This window comes from Coprinopsis cinerea (assembly GCF_000182895.1).
Source record: "Coprinopsis cinerea okayama7#130 chromosome 12 map unlocalized cont3.12, whole genome shotgun sequence".
Taxonomy (NCBI): Eukaryota; Fungi; Basidiomycota; class Agaricomycetes; order Agaricales; family Psathyrellaceae; genus Coprinopsis; species Coprinopsis cinerea.
The window spans coordinates 1,254,168-1,275,813 of NW_003307533.1; the positions used below are offsets into that span (position 1 = coordinate 1,254,168).

The 21,646-nt window shown below is 52.7% G+C and overlaps 2 protein-coding genes and 1 non-coding gene across 3 annotated transcripts; 1 reads left to right on the forward strand and 2 right to left on the reverse strand.

Annotated features, from left to right (window-relative positions):
* Positions 1-221: 221 nt before the first annotated feature.
* Positions 222-302, reverse strand: CC1G_20204. Its single transcript has one exon. It is a non-coding gene; the product is annotated as a tRNA-Gly (tRNA).
* A 426-nt stretch (positions 303-728) lies between these two features.
* On the forward strand, positions 729-1,238 carry CC1G_09930 (hypothetical protein; the record flags this gene model as incomplete). The annotated part of the gene is made up of 1 exon (XM_001834987.1): positions 729-1,238. One exon carries the CDS (start codon positions 729-731, stop codon positions 1,236-1,238), a length of 510 nt encoding a protein of 169 aa, XP_001835039.1.
* Positions 1,239-16,426: 15,188 nt separating this feature from the next.
* CC1G_06451 (hypothetical protein) lies at positions 16,427-21,388 on the reverse strand (the record flags this gene model as incomplete). Its single annotated transcript, XM_001834996.2, has 18 exons — positions 16,427-16,465; positions 16,534-16,564; positions 16,618-16,740; positions 16,816-16,959; positions 17,291-17,499; positions 17,604-17,785; positions 18,122-18,234; positions 18,306-18,404; positions 18,467-18,604; positions 18,749-18,791; positions 18,852-18,932; positions 18,990-19,103; positions 19,166-19,651; positions 19,722-19,866; positions 19,924-20,017; positions 20,076-20,254; positions 20,350-21,267; positions 21,332-21,388. 18 exons carry the CDS (start codon positions 21,386-21,388, stop codon positions 16,427-16,429), a joined length of 3,195 nt encoding a protein of 1,064 aa, XP_001835048.2.
* Between the last annotated feature and the right edge of the window lie 258 nt (positions 21,389-21,646).

The following is a 21,646-nucleotide window of genomic DNA, read 5'->3' on the forward strand; positions in this document are numbered from 1 at the left end:
AAATGGGAGAGGAAGATAAAACGCTTAGGGAGAAATTTCTGATAGACTGTACACGTTCGGCAATTCCCGAACGCCCCATCGAGGGTTCGAATCTCAACGGGGCACACGCTTTGCTACTGGTTCTTAACGCTTTCGCTGTGTAGACATTCTCCATGGATTACATGGAAATGGGAATAGATAAAAGCCTGCGGGTCTCGACATCAAAACGATTAGGACAAAAATGCATCAAGGGGGAATCGAACCCCCGGCGGATCGAGCTAGTCGAATGGCAACGATCCAGGTTACCACTACCCCATTAATGCTCTTGTAAAGAGATACAATTTGGTTACCCTGTGATGCGTAAAGTCTTTTTGGGATGAATGCAGTTCGTAGGCAAAACCTTCTGACCGACTTTGGTTTTCCGACGGTAATAGATTACAGAACCGCAAAAGTTCTGATATCTTTCTTTGTTGCGGGACGCTTTGACTCCTATCTAATACTTGCAAGGTAACAGGCACAACCCCACACTCTGACCACGCCTTGACACTTTGACACTTTGACCGGGCTTTGATCATAGTACTCAAGTTCCCGAACAAAGGTCATATCGCTTGGACACTGACGCTTTGAGTGATTGATGTTTTCCGGGTATAAAAGCAGACTGTCGCTACCTCTTACTTCCTCTAAGCAACCTGCCTGTGATCTCCCAGGAACTCGAACTCTCCTACATCCTTCAAGAAAGCGCAAACATCATGTTCACTATTCGACTCACCGTTCCTCCACTGCCTCCTTGGGATGATAAAACCGAGAGATCCCCCGAGTTCGAAAGCGGCAAACTTCCCAATTTAACCTTCGACTATATCCATGGCAGAGGGAAAGGGATCAGGTTATCGGATCTCCTCCACGGCAGAGACGCGCAATGGTTAGCGCCCAAGATGATTGATGGAACAGCGCCTGTTTTCTCGTCCGTGATGTCACATATCACCCTCTACGTCTACTGGCCTGGGTACGATGAAAACACGACGGAAGACATGACCGACATCCCTCTTAACGTGACAACAATCACTCGGGCAGAACTTGCGCGAATAGTGGGCGTTATTATTTCGACGTTCATCCGGAATCGACAAGCTGGATCTCTTAAAGGAACGAAGCCTGAGTGGGACTTGAGCTCCGTCGAGCTTCAGGATGTGTTCGTGTCTGGAATACGCCACGTTTTTGGGCACGTTTATCACGCTGTTATCCATATCGAGAAGCAGACTTAGGACTCGGGCCTCGGCAAGCCGGATCCTTGTTCATAATCTCTCTATCTTATTACATTTACAGTTCCTAGAATTACCGGTTCGCTTTCTATTATCTAAGCAACTCTTCTCTCCATTAACTCTTCATTAACTGCCCGTCATGATCATACTATCCGATTCGTTTTAATTTGAAAGTCGTTGACAAAGTATGGTTCAGGAATTCAATGATCATATGAGCTGACAGCTGACTCGCAACCAAGACCAGACCGTGTGGTCCTTTTTCTTTAACCGAACCATAGAACAATTTCTCATAGTCCTTGATCACCGTCTCGTACATCCAACTGCTGTCTGTTCCTTGCCAGACAATCTAAGCCAACTTTAGGAGTTCAGGATGATTTCCGACTCGGTATATCAGCCAACCAATCCAATTCATGACCAAGTCAACACATTCAGACTATCACTATCCCAGCGCGTCGTACTGAGTATAACACGCCATCTAAGAAAAAGCTTGATGACGCTAGGCCAGCGCATGGAAAGATACAACCCAATACTGCTCAAGCCCATTCCTGTCAACAAAACCAAAATCTTCTCTAATGCTCCACCGCGCGAGTCTTAGCTCCTTTCGGCCTTGGTTCTGCCTGTCTTTTATCGCCCAGCCTATCGCTCTCAGCTTATACCCAGGACTCTCAGAGGAGCCCAAACAGGGGTCGGAACCTCATGTACTGTGGAGCAGCCCCAACGTTGTCAAGCAGAAAAGTAAATCAGAAACAGATGAATTGCAAGGAGCCGGTAGAAGGTCGCCTTCCGTCATTTATTTTGCTTCGGTTACCATTATTCTGGTGACTATACGGTAGACTCTGCATGCACGATCAGGAGCCTGTGCTTCAGTATACGCTGAACTGCGCATATCAGTCTGAAGTGAGATCGTCTGGAGTGAAAGCACCACTTGCACCAGGATTTTTTGACACAGGATCCAAAGGCACGCCAACTATGTATCACTTTGCATGTATTTCTGGGAACGGAACACAAGGCATTGCTCTCGAGTCTATACACACCCACGGAAAACATCTCCAAGGGGAGGAATAGTAATACTGTAAAGCACCTAGGACCCCGGAACCTATACATCGGAGTCACTCTACCTAAACACCCTCGATGCTAAATTTGTCCGCTCGCCGGTACTCACAATGCAGCGTGCGATAGGGCGTGCTGATACTAGAACATCACCATCATCCATCCAAGCCCTTCTCGCAACCGTCCTCCTAACAAAAGTTAACTGATGAGCGCTGTAAACCGTCGATGGAAAAACTTCGTACGACTGCAGTGAATTATGACGATAGCGAAGTTTCCCCCCTACCAGGCTTCTTGATCTTTTACCACGACCATCACTGCCACGTCGGAGCGTCGAACCGCAACGAGAGGCACTCTTTGGATCGTAAAGTATCAACGTAGAAGCAATATCACATCCTTTCAACCATTTCGCACTCTATTCGCAAAAGGCTACCCAGCGCGCAGGAGAGATCGCCCCCAATGGCCAACAATGGGGGTCTGAGGCCGGGGACCCGAAACAGCACGAAGAAAGACAAAACCAAAGAAGACGAACTGCAACAACTGAAGATAGACACACTGCTCAAGACTATGAACGGACCAACGGCTGTAGTGGCCATAGAAGAATTAGAAACCCACCTAAAGGACATGAGACTGATCATCGACGACACGTGGGACATAGGGGAAGTCAAGGAAGAGAAGGATGTACTCATGTTGGAAGTCGTGGACAACCTGGTGCGTAAAATCCAAGACGAATCGCTGACGGACCTGCGAACAATCAGGAACATACTACGAATCGTCCTGAAGGTGACACACCACTACCGGGCATACATGAAGACAGAACAATTGGAGAAGATGATGGAGGAGAGAATGGAGAGGATGAGCGAGAGAATTGTAAATCAGATGAAAGGGGAGCTGGAGAAGATGGAAGAGAGGACGAACAAGAGACTGGAGAAGCTGGAGAAGACGATGAAAGCGACGAAAGGAAACACAGCGACAAACGTGGAGGAGGGGCTACTGGAGAAGCTGAAGGCAGAAATGGAGAAAGTGGGCAGAAGGACAGACGAAAGGATCGAGAAGGTGGCGAAGGAAATAGAATTGGGAAACAAGAAGAGCTACAGGGCAGCGGTGATAGGAGGAAAGGGAGGAGAGACGGGGAAGGGGTCAACGAACGGGAGAGGAGGGGAGGCGCTACGAGAAGTTAGGGCTGAAGCGAGGAGGAGAGTGCAAGAGAGGCAGATGCTGATAGACGTTGAGGAGGGAGAGTTCATGGGAGGGATCAGTATCACGGAGATGCTGGAGAAAATGAATGAGGCACTGAAGGAGATGGATCAGTTCGAAACAGACGAGGGAGACGAGATTTTCAAGGCGGGGAGAAGGCTTCCGAACGGGGGGGTACTGGTGGAGGCGGGCAGATCGAGTCTAATAGAGGCGCTGAGAGACAAGGAGACTTGGGAAATCTTCACGGGGATCCTGGGGGTGGAAGCGCAGGTGAAGGAGAGAGAATACCCGGTGATAGCATTCATGGTTCCGACGCACGCAGATCTGGAGGACGTGAACGAGATCGACGAATCCAACTTTGACGAGGAATGGAGGGGAACAATGAAGAGGGCAAGGTGGATCAAGCCTCTGGACAGACGCACCCCGGGACAGAAACACGCAGCGGCAGCGATCCACTTCACCGACCCCAACACGGCGAACCACGCAATCCTCCACGGGATCACGATAGCGCAAAAAAGAGTCACCTGCGAAAAACTCAAGAAGGAACCACTGCGATGCATGAAATGCCAGATGAACTCGCACCTAATGAGGGACTGCAAGGCAAGTACGCCAACATGCAGCACATGCGGAGGGGAACACTGGTCGAGAGAGTGTAACAACCAAACGAAGAGATGGTGCCAAGGATGCCAGTCAGACGACCACGCAAGCTGGGATAGGGCATGCCCAACGTTCATCAAGCACTGCGAGGCCATGGACGAGAGGATTGCGGAAAACAGCCTCCCGCTATACCCTACGGAGGACACATACACCCAGCGAGCGGAGTACGAGAGGGCGAGGAGGGCAAGAGAAGAAAGGGAAACGGATGGGGGGAGGAAGACAACGAAGGCGACCGTAGGAAGAGGCGGATTGACACAGACCCAACTCAACTTCACACAGGGAGGAACCCCGGGAGTACAAGATGACGAATGAGGGAACGGATGGGGAAAGCACGGGAAAACTGAAAAGGCTAAGGATCTGGCAACAGAACATGAACAAATCTTCGACTGCGCAATGGGGACTAATTAATTCTTCTACAGACGGGGATACACTGGCAAACGACTACGACGTGGTGATGTTACAAGAACCCTACTTGGATGGATTCGGGAACCCGAAGGCGACGAGGGCGTGGAGGGTAGTGATACCGAAGGCGGGGAGGAGAGAGGGAGGCAAAGTAAGGACGATCATGCTGGTGAACAAAAGGATCTCGACAAACGCATGGAAGGAGTGGGAAATCGAGGGAGGCGAGGGGGACATAGTGGGAATACAGGTAGAAACAGGACTGGGGACGCTGGACATCCTCAACGTGTACAATGACGGCACCCATGACAGGACCACGGAATACCTAAGGGGACTGATGATGGAGCGGGAGGAGAGCGGAGAGAAGGGGGACCAGATGGTGATGGGGGGAGACTTCAATAGGCATCACTCAATGTGGGAAAGCGACTTGAACACACAACTCACGACGGCGACGCACGAGAAGAGAGCCGAAAGCCTACTGGATCTGATCGACGAAGCGGACCTGACGCAACTACTACCGAAAGGAATACCGACTCTGCAACATATGTCATCGAAGAAGTGGTCAAGACCGGACAACGTATTTGGAACTGAAGGACTAGCAGACAGAGTGATAGTATGCGACACGGAACCGGAGGCCAGGCAGGCGGGAACCGACCACGTACCCATAGTAATGGAACTGGACCTGAAATGGAGAGGAGCGTGGAGGAGAAGAGGAAGAACTGGAGGATGGTGGACTGGAAGGAATACCGGGAGAAGCTGGAAGCGAATTTGAGGAAGGAAATGGGAGTGGGAGAAATAGAGGACGAAGACGAGCTAGAGGTGGAAGTGGACGCGCTTATCAGGGCAATAGGGATGACAACGGAGCAGGTGGTAAAGATCCTAGAGAGGGTAGACTGGTCGAGGGGCTGGTGGAACGACGAATGCAGGCGGAAGAAGAAGGAGTTCAACGAGGCGAGAAGGGAAGCATGGAAGTACAGGGCGATGCCGGAGCACCCGGCGCTCGAAGAGGAGAGAAGAATAGGCAGGGAGTATAGGACGCTGATCGAGAGGACGAGGACAGAGTGCTGGAACGAGTGGGTGAGAGAGGTGACCGAACTGCAGACATGGACTCTAAACAAGTTCATCGGCAACACACCAGGGGATGGAGGGCTGGATAGGATGCCGACGTTGAGGTGGACGGACGAAAACGGGGTGGAAGTGATAGCGACGGATGGACGCAGTAAAGCGAAGGGGCTAGTGAGGCAGCTGTTCCCGGAGAGACCAGCGGAGAGCGGAGTACCAGAGGGTTATGAATACCCCGAGCCAGTCGAATACGAAGCGAGGATGACGGAGGAGAGAATCAAGGGGGCGATAAAGAGCCTGAAAGCGTACAAGGCACCGGGGCCAGATGGGATACCGAATGTGGTATGGAAGGAATGTGTGGAGCTTCTGGCACCCCAACTCGAGAGGATATTCAAAGCAGTATACGAGAAGGGGATGTACAGCGAGCGTTGGAAGGAGTGGACGACGGTGGTGTTGAAGAAGCCGGGAAAGCCGAGATACGATACCCCGAAAGCATGGCGCCCCATAGCGCTGATGAACACGATGGGAAAGATACTCACAGCGCTTCTCACAGAAGACCTCAAGTACGTGACGGAGAAATACTCGCTACTCCCAAACACCCACTTCGGAGGACGACCAGGAAGAACAACGACGGACGCAATCCAACTTCTGACCAGCTGGATCAAAGGGCACTGGAGGAAAGGAAACGTGGTATCGGTGCTATTTCTAGACATCGAGGGAGCGTTCCCAAACGTAGTAGTCTCAAGACTGGCGCACAACATGAGGAGAAGGAGGGTCCCAGAATTCATCGTAAAACTGATCGAACACCAACTCAGGGACAGACGAACGAAACTGAAATTCGACGACTACGAATCAGAATGGGTACCAATCGACAACGGGAGCGGACAGGGAGACCCCAAATCAATGCTCGAGTATCTATTCTACAACGCGGACTTGATCGATCTGGTGGCGGGACTAGGGGAGGAACTGGAAGAAGGGGAGAACGGGGAGGACGCGCCAAGGGGATCGGCGAGGGAGAGAGGAACGGAGAAGAGAGACGAAAATGCGGCAGCATTCGTAGATGATGCATGGCTAGGGGGAGCAGGCGCGACATTCGAGGAAGCTAACGAGACGTTGAAGGATATGATGAATCGAAGAGGAGGGGCGATGGAATGGTCGAAGAAACATAATTCGAAATTCGAAATCAGTAAACTAGTGTACATGGGGTTCACAAGGAGGATGAGAAGGACAAGGGAGGGAGAAGGAGGGAAAATGACAGCAGAGGAAAGGCCGGAGCTGGAGGTGGGAGGAAGGAAAATAAAGGCGGAGAAGGTGACGAGATACCTGGGGGTGATGATAGACCAGGAGCTTAGATGGAGGGAGCAGGAAATGATGGTGGCGGAGAAGGCGATAAAGTGGAGCATGGCGTTCAGGAGAATGGCGAATCCGAAGAGAGGAGCGGGACCGAGGGTGCTGAAGATGTTGTACAAAGGGGTGATGATACCAAGGGTAACATACGCATTGGAAACATGGTACACACCAGTGAGGGAGATAGAGGGGAAGAAGAAGAAGGAGGGATCAGTTTCGGTGATTCGAAGACTCACGAGAGCACACAGAACCTGCCTGCAAGCAATAACTGGAGCGCTAAGGACAACGGCCACGGACGTCTTGGAGATCCACGCGGGGATACCACCATTAACGGTAATGCTCAACTCGATATGTCGAAGGGCCTGGATACTGTCGTGAACTGCTGGTACGACCCCTATTTTTCCCATCTTATCTTATCGCTTCGTTCATCTTTTATCTTATCTTTGCCCCTGTCTTTTCCCCTTTATTCTCGTCATGGACACTTTCTCTCATGGAACACTGCCTCGTTTTGCCCTCTACCCTGTCCTCTATTGTTCTTTCACTCTCACACAGCCTTATGACTCGTTATGACTCGTCATTACTTCTTTATTATTTCACCCTTGTTTTGGCGCAGCCTTCGCGCAGCCTTGTGACCTTTCCTTATTGTTCTTGTTGTATTGCCTCATCGCTCGTCATCCTGACTCATTGCGGCTATGTAGGTTGTAGTTACAGTATATAACTTAGGTAGTTCGCTCTGCATGTTCCTCAGCTTGACCTCTTCGTCAATACATCTGCATAGCTTTCTGGCTTACAAGTCGCTCATCGCTCTCGCCTCTCTCGTTGCTCTCAGCTCTCTGGCACTTCCGCTCTGGTTTCAAGGTTTGGTTTGGTTTAGTGTTCGCTCTTCGCGACATTAGGTCAAGCTACCCCTGTGCACTGGCAACGCCGATCGTTGTCCCTGCATCCCGCCGTTACTCTGGTCCTTCTGGTTGACCTGCCGATCAGGTCTCACTCTGGCAACTATCACCCCAGACTTTCCAAGCCCTTCACTCCGCCCTATCAACTGTTTCCACCGACACCTACGCTCAACGTCTCAAAGGTCGCTCCACCCCCGCCCCCGCCTCCGCTTACACCACACGTCCGATCCGTCCACCCCTTCACACCACTCGGGAATCGGAGGGCACATCTGATCTCCCACGTTCAGAACAGACGCCTCCTAAGTCCCAACCAACTTCCCTTACTCCACCTCACCCCAACACCACTGGTACTCTCGATCTCACGATGAACAACGAAACCCTCATCCAGCTGTTGCAAGAACAGCAACGCACCACCCAACGTATCCAGGAAGCTCTCGATAAACTCTCGAACAAGGCTGCTTCTACCCGAAGCCCCGTCAAGGAACCCGAACCCTTTAAGGGACACCCATCCGACACCCATCGTTTCCTCCAGTACTTCTCCAATTGGGCCTCTGCCAATCCCGAGCTGAAGGGAGACGGCAAGAAGTGGATCTCGGCAGCACTCTCTTATTTCCAGGGTAACGCCGCTTCGTGGGCTGTCCAGTATCTTGATCAGATCGCCAAGCACGAGGCCGCCACCAATGCGGACAAGGCCAAGAACCCCTGGCCGTTCGGGGGGGAATGGTCGGAGTTCGTGGTAGCCTTCCGCAAACGCTTCCAGCCCGCTGATCAGGAGAAGGCCGCTGAGGCAGAACTCGAAGCCCTCAAGCAGGGTTCTCAATCCGCCTCCCAGTTTGCTGCCAAGTTCCAGGAGGTGTTCCCCCGTACTGGCTTATCCGAGAAGGATGGTATTGCTCGTTTCCGACGCAAGCTCAACGAACGCGACCGCACCCTGTTGGACTTCCGCATCGTTGCCAAGGACAAGAAGCCCACCACCCTCCAGGAATACTGTGATATCGTCAACGAGAACAATTTCACCTTCCACGGCACCCATACCTCTTTCCTGACCCCGTCGACCTCCACCCGCTCTGCCCCCGCCCGTGACCCATATGCCATGGACATCGATGCAACCCGTGTAGGGCCCAACGGGCAAGTCTCGCGATGACTTCCTCCCAAGCCATGCGCGGACGGTGCTTTGGTTGTGGTTCGACCGCTCATGTCAAGAAGGACGGAAACCACGGTAGTCTCCGATGCAACTACTGCCAACGCATGGGTCACTCGTCCAACGTCTGCCAGGACAAATATATGGGTATCGCGCCAGGTCGAGGTCTTGCCCCACGCCGCCGCATTGCTGCCACTCAGGAAGCTCCGTTCTCCCTCTTCAACGAAGGCTCGTCCGCTCCCACCGCTACTGCCACTGTCGCTGCCACTCCGTCCCCTTCTGTCGATATTAACGCCATCAATGCCGCCCAGCAACGTCAGCTCGAAATCCTGGCCAAGCTCGAGCAGCTCCAACAGGATTTTTGAAGAGGGTGCTTGCTAAAGCCGCAACGCTTGCACCCCTCTCTCCGCCGTATGCCGTCTCCGAGTATGATTCCATTCGTTCATGTACTATTAGCTCAGTTCGCGAAATACACCCTGGTTCATCCCACTTTCGCATCCGGATCAGACTCAGAGGCAGGAACCGAACGGCAAACCCCGCGGCAATGATTGATTGTGGCGCCACTGGCAAGTTCCTGGACAAACCCTTTGTGGCCAAACACCGCATCACCACCTACCCCCTCCGGCATCCTATCCAACTCCTTAACATCGACGGTACCCCAAACCAGGCTGGCCATATCACCCACTTTTCTCGACTCGAACTCACGGTGGACGGACACACCGAGTGGACAGACTTTCTCATCTCCGATCTTGGGGGTGAGGACGTCATTTTGGGACTCCCCTGGCTCCGCAAGATCAACCCCCAGATCGATTGGCGGAAAGGCACACTCCACATCCCTGCCCCCAAGGTCGCCAGTGTCACTATCGAGGAGATCCCAGACGAAGACGCTCAGATCCCCTACCGAGGAGCCCCTTCCGGTAACGCCATTCTGGAGCAGATCAGCAGCTCTGACGTAACTGCTGCCCTTGATCCCACACCTGTTTTTCCCCGATCCCGCTCCAGATCCGACTCCAGATCCTGTTCCGGAACCCGAAGAGGAACCGCCATTGCTCCGCATCCGTGCCAACCGCGTCACCCGTAGGAAATGGGTCCGAGCGGGATTGATTGAAGCCACTGGCGACGAACTCTGGTGTGCAGCCGGGTTCACTTACTCCCAGAAGATTGCCGAAGAAGCGCAGAAGACCAAACCCCAGAAAACGTTCGAAGAGATGGTCCCTCCGCAGTATCGCCAACATGCCTCCGTCTTCTCCGAATCCGAGTCTCACCGCCTCCCCGAGCACAAGCCTTGGGATCACGCTATCGATCTCATCCCCGGAGCTCCGACTACCATGCGTACCAAGGTCTATCCCATGTCCCAGAATGAGCAGGAGGAACTCAACCGTTTCCTCGACGAGAACTTGAAGAAAGGCTACATCCGTCCCTCCAAGTCCCCTCTTTCGTCCCCGGTCTTCTTCGTCAAGAAGAAGGATGGCAAACTTCGCTTCGTCCAGGACTATCGTCGGCTCAACGAGATCACTGTCAAAAACCGCTACCCACTTCCCCTTGTCTCCGATATCATCAACCGTCTCCGTGGTGCCAAGTACTTCACCCAAGTTTGATGTTCGTTGGGGCTACAACAACATCCGCATCAAGGAAGGAGACGAGTGGAAGGCAGCGTTTGCGACTAACCAAGGCCTGTTCGAACCTCTGGTCATGTTCTTCGGTCTCACCAACTCCCCCGGCCACCTTCCAAGCGCTCATGAACTCCATCTTCTCCGACCTTATCGCTGCCGGCAAGGTCGCAGTGTATCTTGACGACATTCTTATTCTTCACCGCCACACTGGGAAGAGCACCGCCAAATTGTTCACGAAGTCCTTCAACGCCTCAAGAAGCACGACTTGTATCTCCGGCCTGAAAAGTGCGAGTTCGAACGAGAGGAGATTGAGTATTTGGGATTGGTTATCCGAGAAGGCGAAGTGCGCATGGACCCCACCAAGGTTGAAGCAGTCCGCAACTGGCCCGTTCCCCGCAACCTCCGCGCCCTACGGGGTTTCCTCGGTTTTGCCAACTTTTATCGCCGCTTCATCAAGGACTTCGCCACTATTGCTCGCCCGCTCAACGACCTCACCAAGAAGGACACCCCTTGGCAATGGAACGAACCCCAGCAACAGGCCTTCGATGCCCTCCGGAACACGTTCACCTCCGCTCCTATCCTCACCCTCTGGGACCCTAGCCGGCCCACTCGCATTGAAGTCGATGCCTCAGGCTTTGCCACAGGAGGGGCCCTCCTTCAGAAGCACGATGATGGACTCTGGCACCCCGTCGCATTCCGCTCCGCTTCCATGCAGCCGGCTGAACGCAACTATGAGATCTACGACCGCGAAATGTTGGCCATCATCGAAGCCCTCAAGGACTGGCGACACTTCTTAGAAGGGCTCCCCGACCCGTTCGAGATCGTCACCGACCACTCCAATCTCCAGTACTGGCGCTCCGCTCAAGACCTTAGCCGCCGACAAGCACGATGGGCCCTCTATCTCTCTCGCTTCAAGTTCTTGCTCACCCACCGCCCCTGGCAGGGCAACACCTAGGGCGACGCCCTCTCTCGCCTAGACACCCATCAGGTCACGGACGCTGAAGACTATAGGCAGCAAGATGTTCTCAACCAGAGTACTTCGCCAAGCTCGCCGCCGCTCATATGCTCGTCAACCCCCTGGAGCAGCGTATCCGCGACGCCAGCACTCGCGAGACGCACGTCTTGGAAGGACTTGCCCAACTCCGCACTTCCGGCCCCCGCCGTCTGGTTAACGGTCTTGCTGAATGGGAAGAGGAAAATGGTCTGGTGTACTACAAGGGACGTGTCTATGTTCCCCCGGACGATGAACTTCGCCGCGACGTTCTCAAGCAGTGCCACGACGATCCCACCTCTGGTCACCCCGGCGTCCATGGAACACTTGAACGAGTTGAACGACAGTATTGGTGGCCCGGTATCCGAGCATTTGTCAAGAAGTACGTGGACGGTTGCGACACCTGCGCACGGAAGAAGTACATGCAGCACCCCAAGGCCTCCACCCAACCTCTGGACGTACCCCAAGGCCCTTGGGAATCTGTTGGTGTCGACCTCATCACTCAGCTTCCCGAAGCACATGGACACGACGCCATCATTGTCTTCACCGACCACTACAGCAAGGTTCTCCACGCCCTCCCCTGCTCGTCCGACATCACCACCGAAGGGGTCGCAGACATCTATTACCGAGAAATCTTCCGCCTTCACGGCCTTCCCCTGCAGTTCATCAGCGATCGCGGTCCCCAGTTTGCATCCAAGGTCATGCGCACCCTTCTCCGTCGACTCGGCATCCAGTCCAACCTTATCCACGGCCTATCACCACTCAAGCCAATGGGCAGACTGAACGAGCCAACCAAGAAGTCGAGAAGTACCTACGTCTTTATGTCAGCGCGTCAGGGGACGATTGGGACGACACACTTCCAATGGCCGAATTTGTTATCAACTCCCGTATCCACTCCGCCCACGACCGCTCACCATTCGAAGTCCTTTATGGCTACATCCCTCACTTCAACATCCCGATTGGCAAGAGAACTGGACTCCGACCCGTCGATGACCGCCTCCAGCACTTGCAGGATGTCCGGAAGGACGCCGAAGCTGCTCTTCGACTTGAAAAGGCTCATCAGAAGGACATCTATGAGGCCGGCACAGCGATCTGCCCACCAGTTCAAGGAAGGCGACTATGTCTGGCTCGACGCAAAGGACATTCAGCTCAAGATACCCACTCGCAAACTTGGCGATCTTCGACTCGGCCCTTACAAGGTTCTCAAACGCGTTGGCGACCTCGACTACAAGCTCGATCTCCCCAAGGACCTCTCTCGCATCCACCCTGTCTTCCACGTCGACAAGCTCTCTCCCTGGAAGGGTAATGATGTCAACGGCACCTTGCCACCCCCACCTGAACCTGTTGAACTGGAGGGGGAGCTTGAATACAAGGTCGACAGCATCCTGGATAGCAAGTTCGTCAAGAGGGGGAGGGGCCAGAAGCTCATGTACCTGGTCAGTTGGAAGGGGTATGGCGCTGGACACGACTCCTGGGAACCGGAGGAGAACCTGAAGAACGCGCAGGAGCTCATCGCCGAATATCACCGTCGACATCCGAACGCACCACGTCGTATCTCTGCCACCGCCTTTGCATCTATTCCCTGGCAGAAGCAGCCGACAACTCAACCGTTCTGGCATACAGACCTGGATTGGGAGGAGGGGCGCCGCTTGCCTAGGATCATCGAGGACGATGAGTCTTAGAAGGGGGGTAATGTCGTGAACTGCTGGTACGACCCCTATTTTTCCCATCTTATCTTATCGCTTCGTTCATCTTTTATCTTATCTTTGCCCCTGTCTTTTCCCCTTTATTCTCGTCATGGACACTTTCTCTCATGGAACACTGCCTCGTTTTGCCCTCTACCCTGTCCTCTATTGTTCTTTCACTCTCACACAGCCACTTATGACTCGTTATGACTCGTCATTACTTCTTTATTATTTCACCCTTGTTTTGGCGCAGCCTTCGCGCAGCCTTGTGACCTTTCCTTATTGTTCTTGTTGTATTGCCTCATCGCTCGTCATCCTGACTCATTGCGGCTATGTAGGTTGTAGTTACAGTATATAACTTAGGTAGTTCGCTCTGCATGTTCCTCAGCTTGACCTCTTCGTCAATACATCTGCATAGCTTTCTGGCTTACAAGTCGCTCATCGCTCTCGCCTCTCTCGTTGCTCTCAGCTCTCTGGCACTTCCGCTCTGGTTTCAAGGTTTGGTTTGGTTTAGTGTTCGCTCTTCGCGACAGATACGACTAGCGACGATCCCGAAAGCACACCCACTACACAAGGTAGTGCAATCAGCGGCAAAGAGACAACCGAAGAGACACCAGTCGCAGATACACAAGCTGGCAGGAGCATACCCCGAAATACAGACGACGAGACTGGAAACCATCGAACCGGCTGCGAGAGCACCAAACGAGCCACTACCATTCGAAATTGAGATCCCAGGAACGAGGGAGGAGTCGAAGGAGAGAGAAGAGGAGGACAAAGCGGAGATACAGATATACACAGACGGGTCCCATAAGGAGGAAGGAGTAGGAGCTGCGGCCGTAATGAAGAGACGAGGAGAAAGAGGGACGAAGGCGAAGAGAAGGAGACTAGGAGAGAGAGAGGAATACGGAGTGGCGAACGCGGAAGCGATGGGGCTGATCCTGGCCATGCAGATGTTGGAGAAGACAAAACGGGTGAAGGAGGTGACAGTGAATGTCGACAGCCAGGCAGTACTTAAGGGGCTAGCAAACCCGAAACTGAGAGTGGGAAGCTATCTGACGGAGGAAGTGGTGAGGAGAGCGAAGAAGTTGAGGAAGAAACATGCAGGGATGAAGCTGAAGCTGAGGTGGATATCGGGACACGACGGGGTGGAAGGGAACGAGAGGGCAGACGAACATGCGAACAAGGCGGCGGAAGGAGACGAAACGAGGAACGCGATGCTAAGAGGAATAGAGAAGAATGGGGAGTTACCGACCAGCGCAGGGGCGGCGAAGGCAGAGGCGAAAGCTAAGGCTCGAAAAGAATGGGGGGAGGAATGGGAACGTTCGAAGAGGAGGAACAGGATGAAAGAGATAGGAGAACTAGACGAACTACTGAAGTTCGGAATCCGGACCAAGAAGCTCAAGAGACACGAGATCAGCGCAGTCGTACAGATTCGGACAGGACACATTCCACTCAACCAGTATCTGCATAGAATTGGGAAGGCGGAAACGGCGACCTGCAGCTGCGGGAGGGGAGCGGAGACCCCAAAACACTACGTGATGGAATGCCCAAACTACAGACACGAACGACACGACATGCGACTGGAGCTACGGCATAAAGCCAGGGACTGGAAGTACATATGTGGAACGGAGAAGGGGATGAAAGAGCTGGCGAAGTATATTGGGAGAACAGAGCGGCTGAAGGGACTGGTGGTGAAACAAACACCCGAGTAGACATAGAACAAGCAGAGTAGAAGGGGGAGCCTCCTGCACGAAAGGGGTGAGGAGCGAGGCGGGCACACGATGGGGTAGTTACGATCAAGGACACTTAGATTAGCTTAACGGCCTTAAGCCACGCAACCTTACTTACAGGTACGGGTTACCTTCCTATTCGTGCTTAACCACCTTCGCCTAGGCGAAAGTGGGAGGGTACGCGAGTGGTCGATAGAACACAACACCGTTAAACTAGATAATTAGAGTAGTACAAGTAAAGTCCGCCTAGGGCACACCGCCCGATAGGACTATAATATGATTTTCATTCATTCATTCATTCATTCCCCCCTACCAACCAGAGTAAGAAAATCAATTTCAGACGTCAGAATGAAATCATAATTCCCAAGCCCAAGCGACCTCGCCAACTGGACTTTCGGGCACCTCGCTAACCGATTGCGCCGACTATACCAATGCAAATGAGCGCCAATGTCACTGTATGATATTACAGTGGCTGACCCACCAGTCAGATAGGCTCGTCTAGTCCGACTTTACCGAGTCGGAAAATCAGGATCCGTTCTCGAGGCTCAGTCACAGGCGTTAGGCGCATTCACATCGACCATACGCCTTCCAGAATCCGAAGGTCCCATTTGCAACCCCGACGCCTCCTTGCGTGTCTCACTCGTACTCGCTATATCGTCCCCTAAACCCACCCGAAGGCTGCTGAAGTGTTCAGGCAGGAAGAACCAACTGTCGGATGGCGCAACTACGTCATAGGCGCGCTCATCCCATCAAATGAGCGCCCACGAACCGCCGGGAACACGATTCAACCAGGGTTCGATGCGGGAAATATAACGAAGTTTTACACCTCGGAATGAAGGTACTCTCACGGGAATTGGGAAGACACAGGTCGCCGGTTCGACACGACACGAGAATTGACTCATGTTTTCCGTACCACACGTGTACCGAGATTCTCGAGAAAGCGTGTACTCACCAAGTATAGCCCACCCTCTCGACGGGACATGGGCCAACTGAGTGCCAACTGCGGTCGAATGGGGCTCAGGAATAAGGTCTACACGGCGAGTTGTTCACACTAGAACAGTTCAAAATCCTGAAATTGTCGTCTCTAAAAACTACGTAAAAACTAGTTGGTATATCGGTGTATTGAATGTCATGGAAGAGATGGAACAAAAATGCGTATATGGTGTTGCGATGAGTGAAGAAAGGAAGGTGTATGTACTGGTATAGCAGAAACTAAGGGAATTTGAACAACAGCTAGCAGATAGTCATCAGGAATTGAAGAGCGTCCTTTAACCGGCCGATAGAGGAGAGGTCCATAAAGAAAACACAGGAGAAGAAAGCGAGATACGGTCATGTGAGGGTAGTGTCAGTAGGTATCTAGGAAATCGTCGAAGAAAAAAGCATAGTCAGAAAGTGATGAAAAGTTTCAAGTCTGTAATCGTCCATTCTAGTATGAGAAGACCATCAACCACGGGTTGAGCACGATCTAGAAGAGTGGAAGATGTTCAGTTAGCACGCCGCCTCGAGAAAAAGAAGCAATCAAGTGCAACATACCGGGAACAAGATATGACAACCGGCAGTCATCCTGGAGGGAGAACATCAGAGCCAGGACTACTGCTGGGTGACAAAAGCACGTACGCAAGAGGAAGGATCACCGCCCATCCTTCGCCGGTAATCCTCCACTCTAAGGGGACAATGGGCGTCGCCAGGATAACAATAGCAACGAGGATGATGAACGAGAACAGGAGTGAGAACCAGAACCTAATAGAGCAATGCACAATCAAAACCACGCTCAGAAGACGACAGACGATGATTGTCAGATAGGTTTACACGCACCGCTTGGCGATCTTTGGAATTTCCTTGAAGAAATTGGATCGTTCGACTTCTTTCTTTGTCGCTGCCCATTGCATGTTGTACGAGAATAAGTGCGCGAGAATGGCCTGCGTGAGAGGGATAGCCAATCCACCGAAGAAGAAGAAGCTGCCGGAGACGGGATGAAAACAGACATGATCAACACCGGCGAGAGAATATTAATGAAAAGAGTAACGTACAAGAACGGAATCCAGATCAAGTTCTCGAACAAGGCGCCGAGCTGTAGGCCAAAGTATGGTTGGTTTAGACTCGAAAGCAAAGGCGCAAGGAAGCAATAAGCCCAGAGTAGAGTCGAGAAACAAGGCCCACAACGTGGCGATCCCAACACCATGCATCTGCCACGGGCAGGTCAAAATCGAAGGAGTGGACGGGGTCCGAGTGCTTCGATCCTGTCCACAGTAATTACGAGATTGACGGACTTCATAGGACACTAGCGCACCCTAACACGGTCGTCGATAGCCCGTAGAGGCCCAGACTGCCACAGAGTGACAAGACGCGACCGTTGTTGGCAGTCAGCGACTCTCGACCTTCCCAAACGCCACCCACACGTCTATCCACACCCCATAGCCTCATCTCCGTCATCTTCTCGTACCGATATTGACCGGATCCACGGGCATACAACAACTCCTCCCTCCGAGGAACTAGAGCCTTCAACGAAACTCCAAAACGCCAAAAGTCGAGAGAGCCACACCAACACCCTCGGGCAAGCCACACCCAAAGTTCTCTAAGAACAAAAAAATCAAACCACTCACCAAGGACTTTCTCCCAAGCCTATACTCCAAAAGCGTATATCCAACCGTTCCACTCCCCCAGAACACAACCGTGGTGGCCAGCCAAATCTCGAAGCTATGCATGAAGAAGCCATCGACAGGGAATTGGAAGCCAAGTAGGACGTAATTGATCAGCGAAATCGTGATCGCGCCCGCAATGCCATCTGGAAGCAAATGGTTATCAATTGTCAGTATTTTTGAAATGAAACGAGATGGACCAAGGGGAAATGAAATCGCCCGACCACGAAGTGCAAAGGCGTGTCGGGTATAGGAGATGGGGAGGATGAAGGAAGGACGGAGAACGTGCAGTAGGAAACACCGACGGTGGTCTGGAGCGACACCAAATGGAAGCGCCTCCCTTATCCCTCCACACCCAAAAATAACACAAAAACGCGTGCAGCGGAAAAAATATACTCACAGTACGAGAACATGTCTATTCAAAATTAAATCCACAATTAGCTTCTCTAAAACAACAAAATTCAAGAGAATACAGCACTCACAAGCCAGCATCGAGATCTTGTAATGCAATGGCGTGCTACTCCACAAGAACTTGTGAATCTGGCGGGAAACAGGTCCCTTGCGCCACCACTCGATGATAGGGTTGAACAACAACCTGCACCAAGTCCGCACCGTCAGCTCCACATTGACCTTCGTGCACCCAAAGGCAAAAGTAGATCCACGCACTCGTTACACCCATACGCGTATTTCTGCCATCTGTTCAATTCATCATCCACACTGAGTGAAACACCTTCTTTGAACCCTCCATCCGAGTATGTGGCCCATCTACCCAGATTAAGAGAGGGTGAGAACACCGACATAATGCGACAGCCAAAACCCGAACTCACCGAATGATATACCCTTTCAACATCAACCTCAACGCCATATCGAAATCCTCCGACACATTCGCCTCGGACCAGATCTTCACCTGACCATCGGCTGGGTCGACAAAAGCGGCGTCTTGGATAGCTTTCCACCTCAAGAAGCTGTAGGAAAGGCGGAGATTGCAACATCAGCCCAGGGTCCAAAAGAACGACGCGATAGATAGATAGGGGGGTCGGGTCAAGTCGAAGAAGACAGGACTCATCGGAGAGCGAATCAGACACGATAGATAGGGGAAAGAAACGTACGCATTATGTCCCATGAACGGTGCGACTTCTCCGTTGGCACAAGCTACAAGCCCGACACATCATCAGTGACTGTAAGGATGATAACGGTGAACGAGAAACACACAGATCGAGATGCACTTGTTAATCCTCCTCGTGAAGTAGGCAATACCATTCTCAAAGTAGTGGTGCGCGACTTGAAGGACATCTGCGCCACCATCAGCAACAATTCTCGAACTTTGGAAGCTAGGGAGAAACCACATACCACTCTCATGCTGAATAATAGCAACAGTGGGACTCTCCCTCATCTCCCTCGCAGCATCCCGAAGGCAATCCTCCGGTACAACGGTATCACTATCCACAATTAACACGATCTCACCTAAACGCCACAATCAGCAATCGAACCAACCCAACCCAACCAGAGAAGACTGAAAGACTCACCAATCCTCGTATTCTTCCCATTCGCAGCCCAAGGCCTCCACCTCCTCCCACTCTCCTCCCACATCTCCTCAATAGCCAGCGCAAGCGCCTTCTCCTCCAAATCATCATGGCCCCAAGTCGCCAACGGGTTCCCACCATTCGAAACAGGGGTCCCAGTGCCATTTCCACCACCACCAAGTCTCGGCGTCCCACTCCGTCCATTAGGTGTAGACCGTCCATTCCCATTCCCATTGAACGGGGAGATTGGAGAAACAGGCGGAGTGCCACCAGCAGGGGGATTATTCCCAAACGCCACACCCCATCGCACACTCTCATCCCCATCCCGACCCTGGTACTGCGCTCCAAACTGCGTAGTCCCCTCCCCATTCGAACTTCCGTGAATATCACTAGTACGCGTCATCATTGTCGAGTCCCGACTATTAGCTTGCGCACGTTGAGCAACGAGCGCTTCGAGGTGTTTTTCCATCTTCAGAGAGAGCGCGAGACCTGTTATAATTCCATGATGAATGTCAGTTTGAAATCGACGCTGGAGGAATCGGAAGAGAAAGAGCCTCACCGTAATTCATGTTCGAAGCCTTCTTGAACCGTCCAGCACGCTTGAACCCGTCCGGCCCATCGTCGTGTTTAGGACGCGCGACCCAACCGATGTTATGGTTCGCATAGAAAGCCAGACGAGCATCCCGATCACCAGGAGAGAGAAGCTAGTGCGAAAAGCCTCTCAGTTTCCCTCCTCACACCTCGAGGAAAGATAAACCCACCCGAAGACCATCGTCATTGATGAAAATATTCGACGTCCCACCTTGCCTAGCATACGTCTGCATGGCCTTTTTCAATGACTGGATCGAAGGTGCCCTATAGGTCAAAGCATCGTCAGTGAAGTCAGTAGAAGAGGGCGCGCATAACAACTGACAGAACGCTATCCAAGCTCTCCTTGTAAACCGGCATCTGAATGGTCACATGCGGCAAACAATTATCCACCTCCTTGTTAGGCTTGGGCTTAACCGCACTGTAATACTTCGAGTTCTCATGGAAATGAGCGATAGGTCCTACAGCCATGGCGAGGTTCTGCACAATCTGCGTCGCGAAGAACTGTAATAGAATAAGTACCGTCAGGCATCCATAGTCGGCGAAGGATAAGGGAAACCACTCACCAACGAAACGCACAACAAAAAAGGACTGCAAACCACCAACGCAAACCTCGAATAGTCTCCATCAAGCCTCCACTCCATCAGCAAGGTCCTAATCCCATTTCCCACAAACACCAACGCCATCCCAGCAGCGATTCCATTGTATATTGGGGAGTACAACTTGACAGGCCGACTCCGCCCTCCAATACCCCATCTCGCCTTCTTATCGCCCTTGGTCGGCGGGTGGATGTACGCACCATCAGGACCGATGGTAGGCGAAGTATCCGTCGAACGCGAGTGCAGCGAGCCCTGCTCAGCAAGCGACGCCGAATCCGAAACCTGCGGCGACAACTCGTACATCTCCTTCTCCGAAAGCGGGACTTCAACCGTATACTTCCGGCCGTACCACGTCCTCTTCTGCACCTTCTTCGTCGTCTCCTTGCGCGGAATTCGCGGTAACCTCCTTCCCACCTCTTTCTCCTTCACCTCCACACCAGGCGAGGTACCCGTAAGCGCTTTCTCCTTTTCGAGCGGCACCGAATCGTACTCCTCAGGATCACGTCCGAGTTCACCGAAGATGCCTTTCACAACGCCACCATGAACACGGAATAAACTCCCCGCACGACTCCCCGTAGTCCCATCCACACCACCAGCAGCAGCAATATTAGACAAACTGCTATTGCGGGGTCTATTCAACCCCCACTCGTTCGCAGCAGCAGCGTCTGCTGCCCCAACCCCACTCAGCGCACTCGGACTAATAGGCACAGCGCCAATCAACGGGGTCATACCACCTCCACTCGCCAAACTGCCAACCCCACTCCCAATCGAGATGTGCGTTTGAGTCGAAGGAGCACTGCCTGAAAGCATGGGCCGGGAGCGCCAGAGGAGTTTAATGAGGCGTTCTTCAAAGTCTTGGCAAAGTGGTACAATGCGGTCGATGGATTCAGACCAGACGATGAGGACGCGTTCGTCTCGCTGGTGGCGAGAGGAGTAGATTGTAAGCTGTCGTATCCCGTAGCGAAAACGCATGATTACTCACGATAAAAGCAGCACATTGCTCCCTATCAGCCTGAGGAAGCATCAACATCGTATCCATTATCTGAATACGCGTCTCAGAATCCACGTAAATGTATCGGTCTTCCGCCGAACTGTTCGCGCGTATTCGTCGAGGTGTTCATCGTTGCAGACGGCAGCGCGTCCAGGCACAGGGCGGGTCACCGACGCGCCAAGAACGCGCGGATCCGAGCCAACACAGCCACGGAGCAGCAAAAGCGTCCGGGGTCCGCCGATCGCGAAACGCATGCACGAGGGCGCGGGAGCAAATGGACCAGGGAGCGCCGGGTGTTGGCGCCCG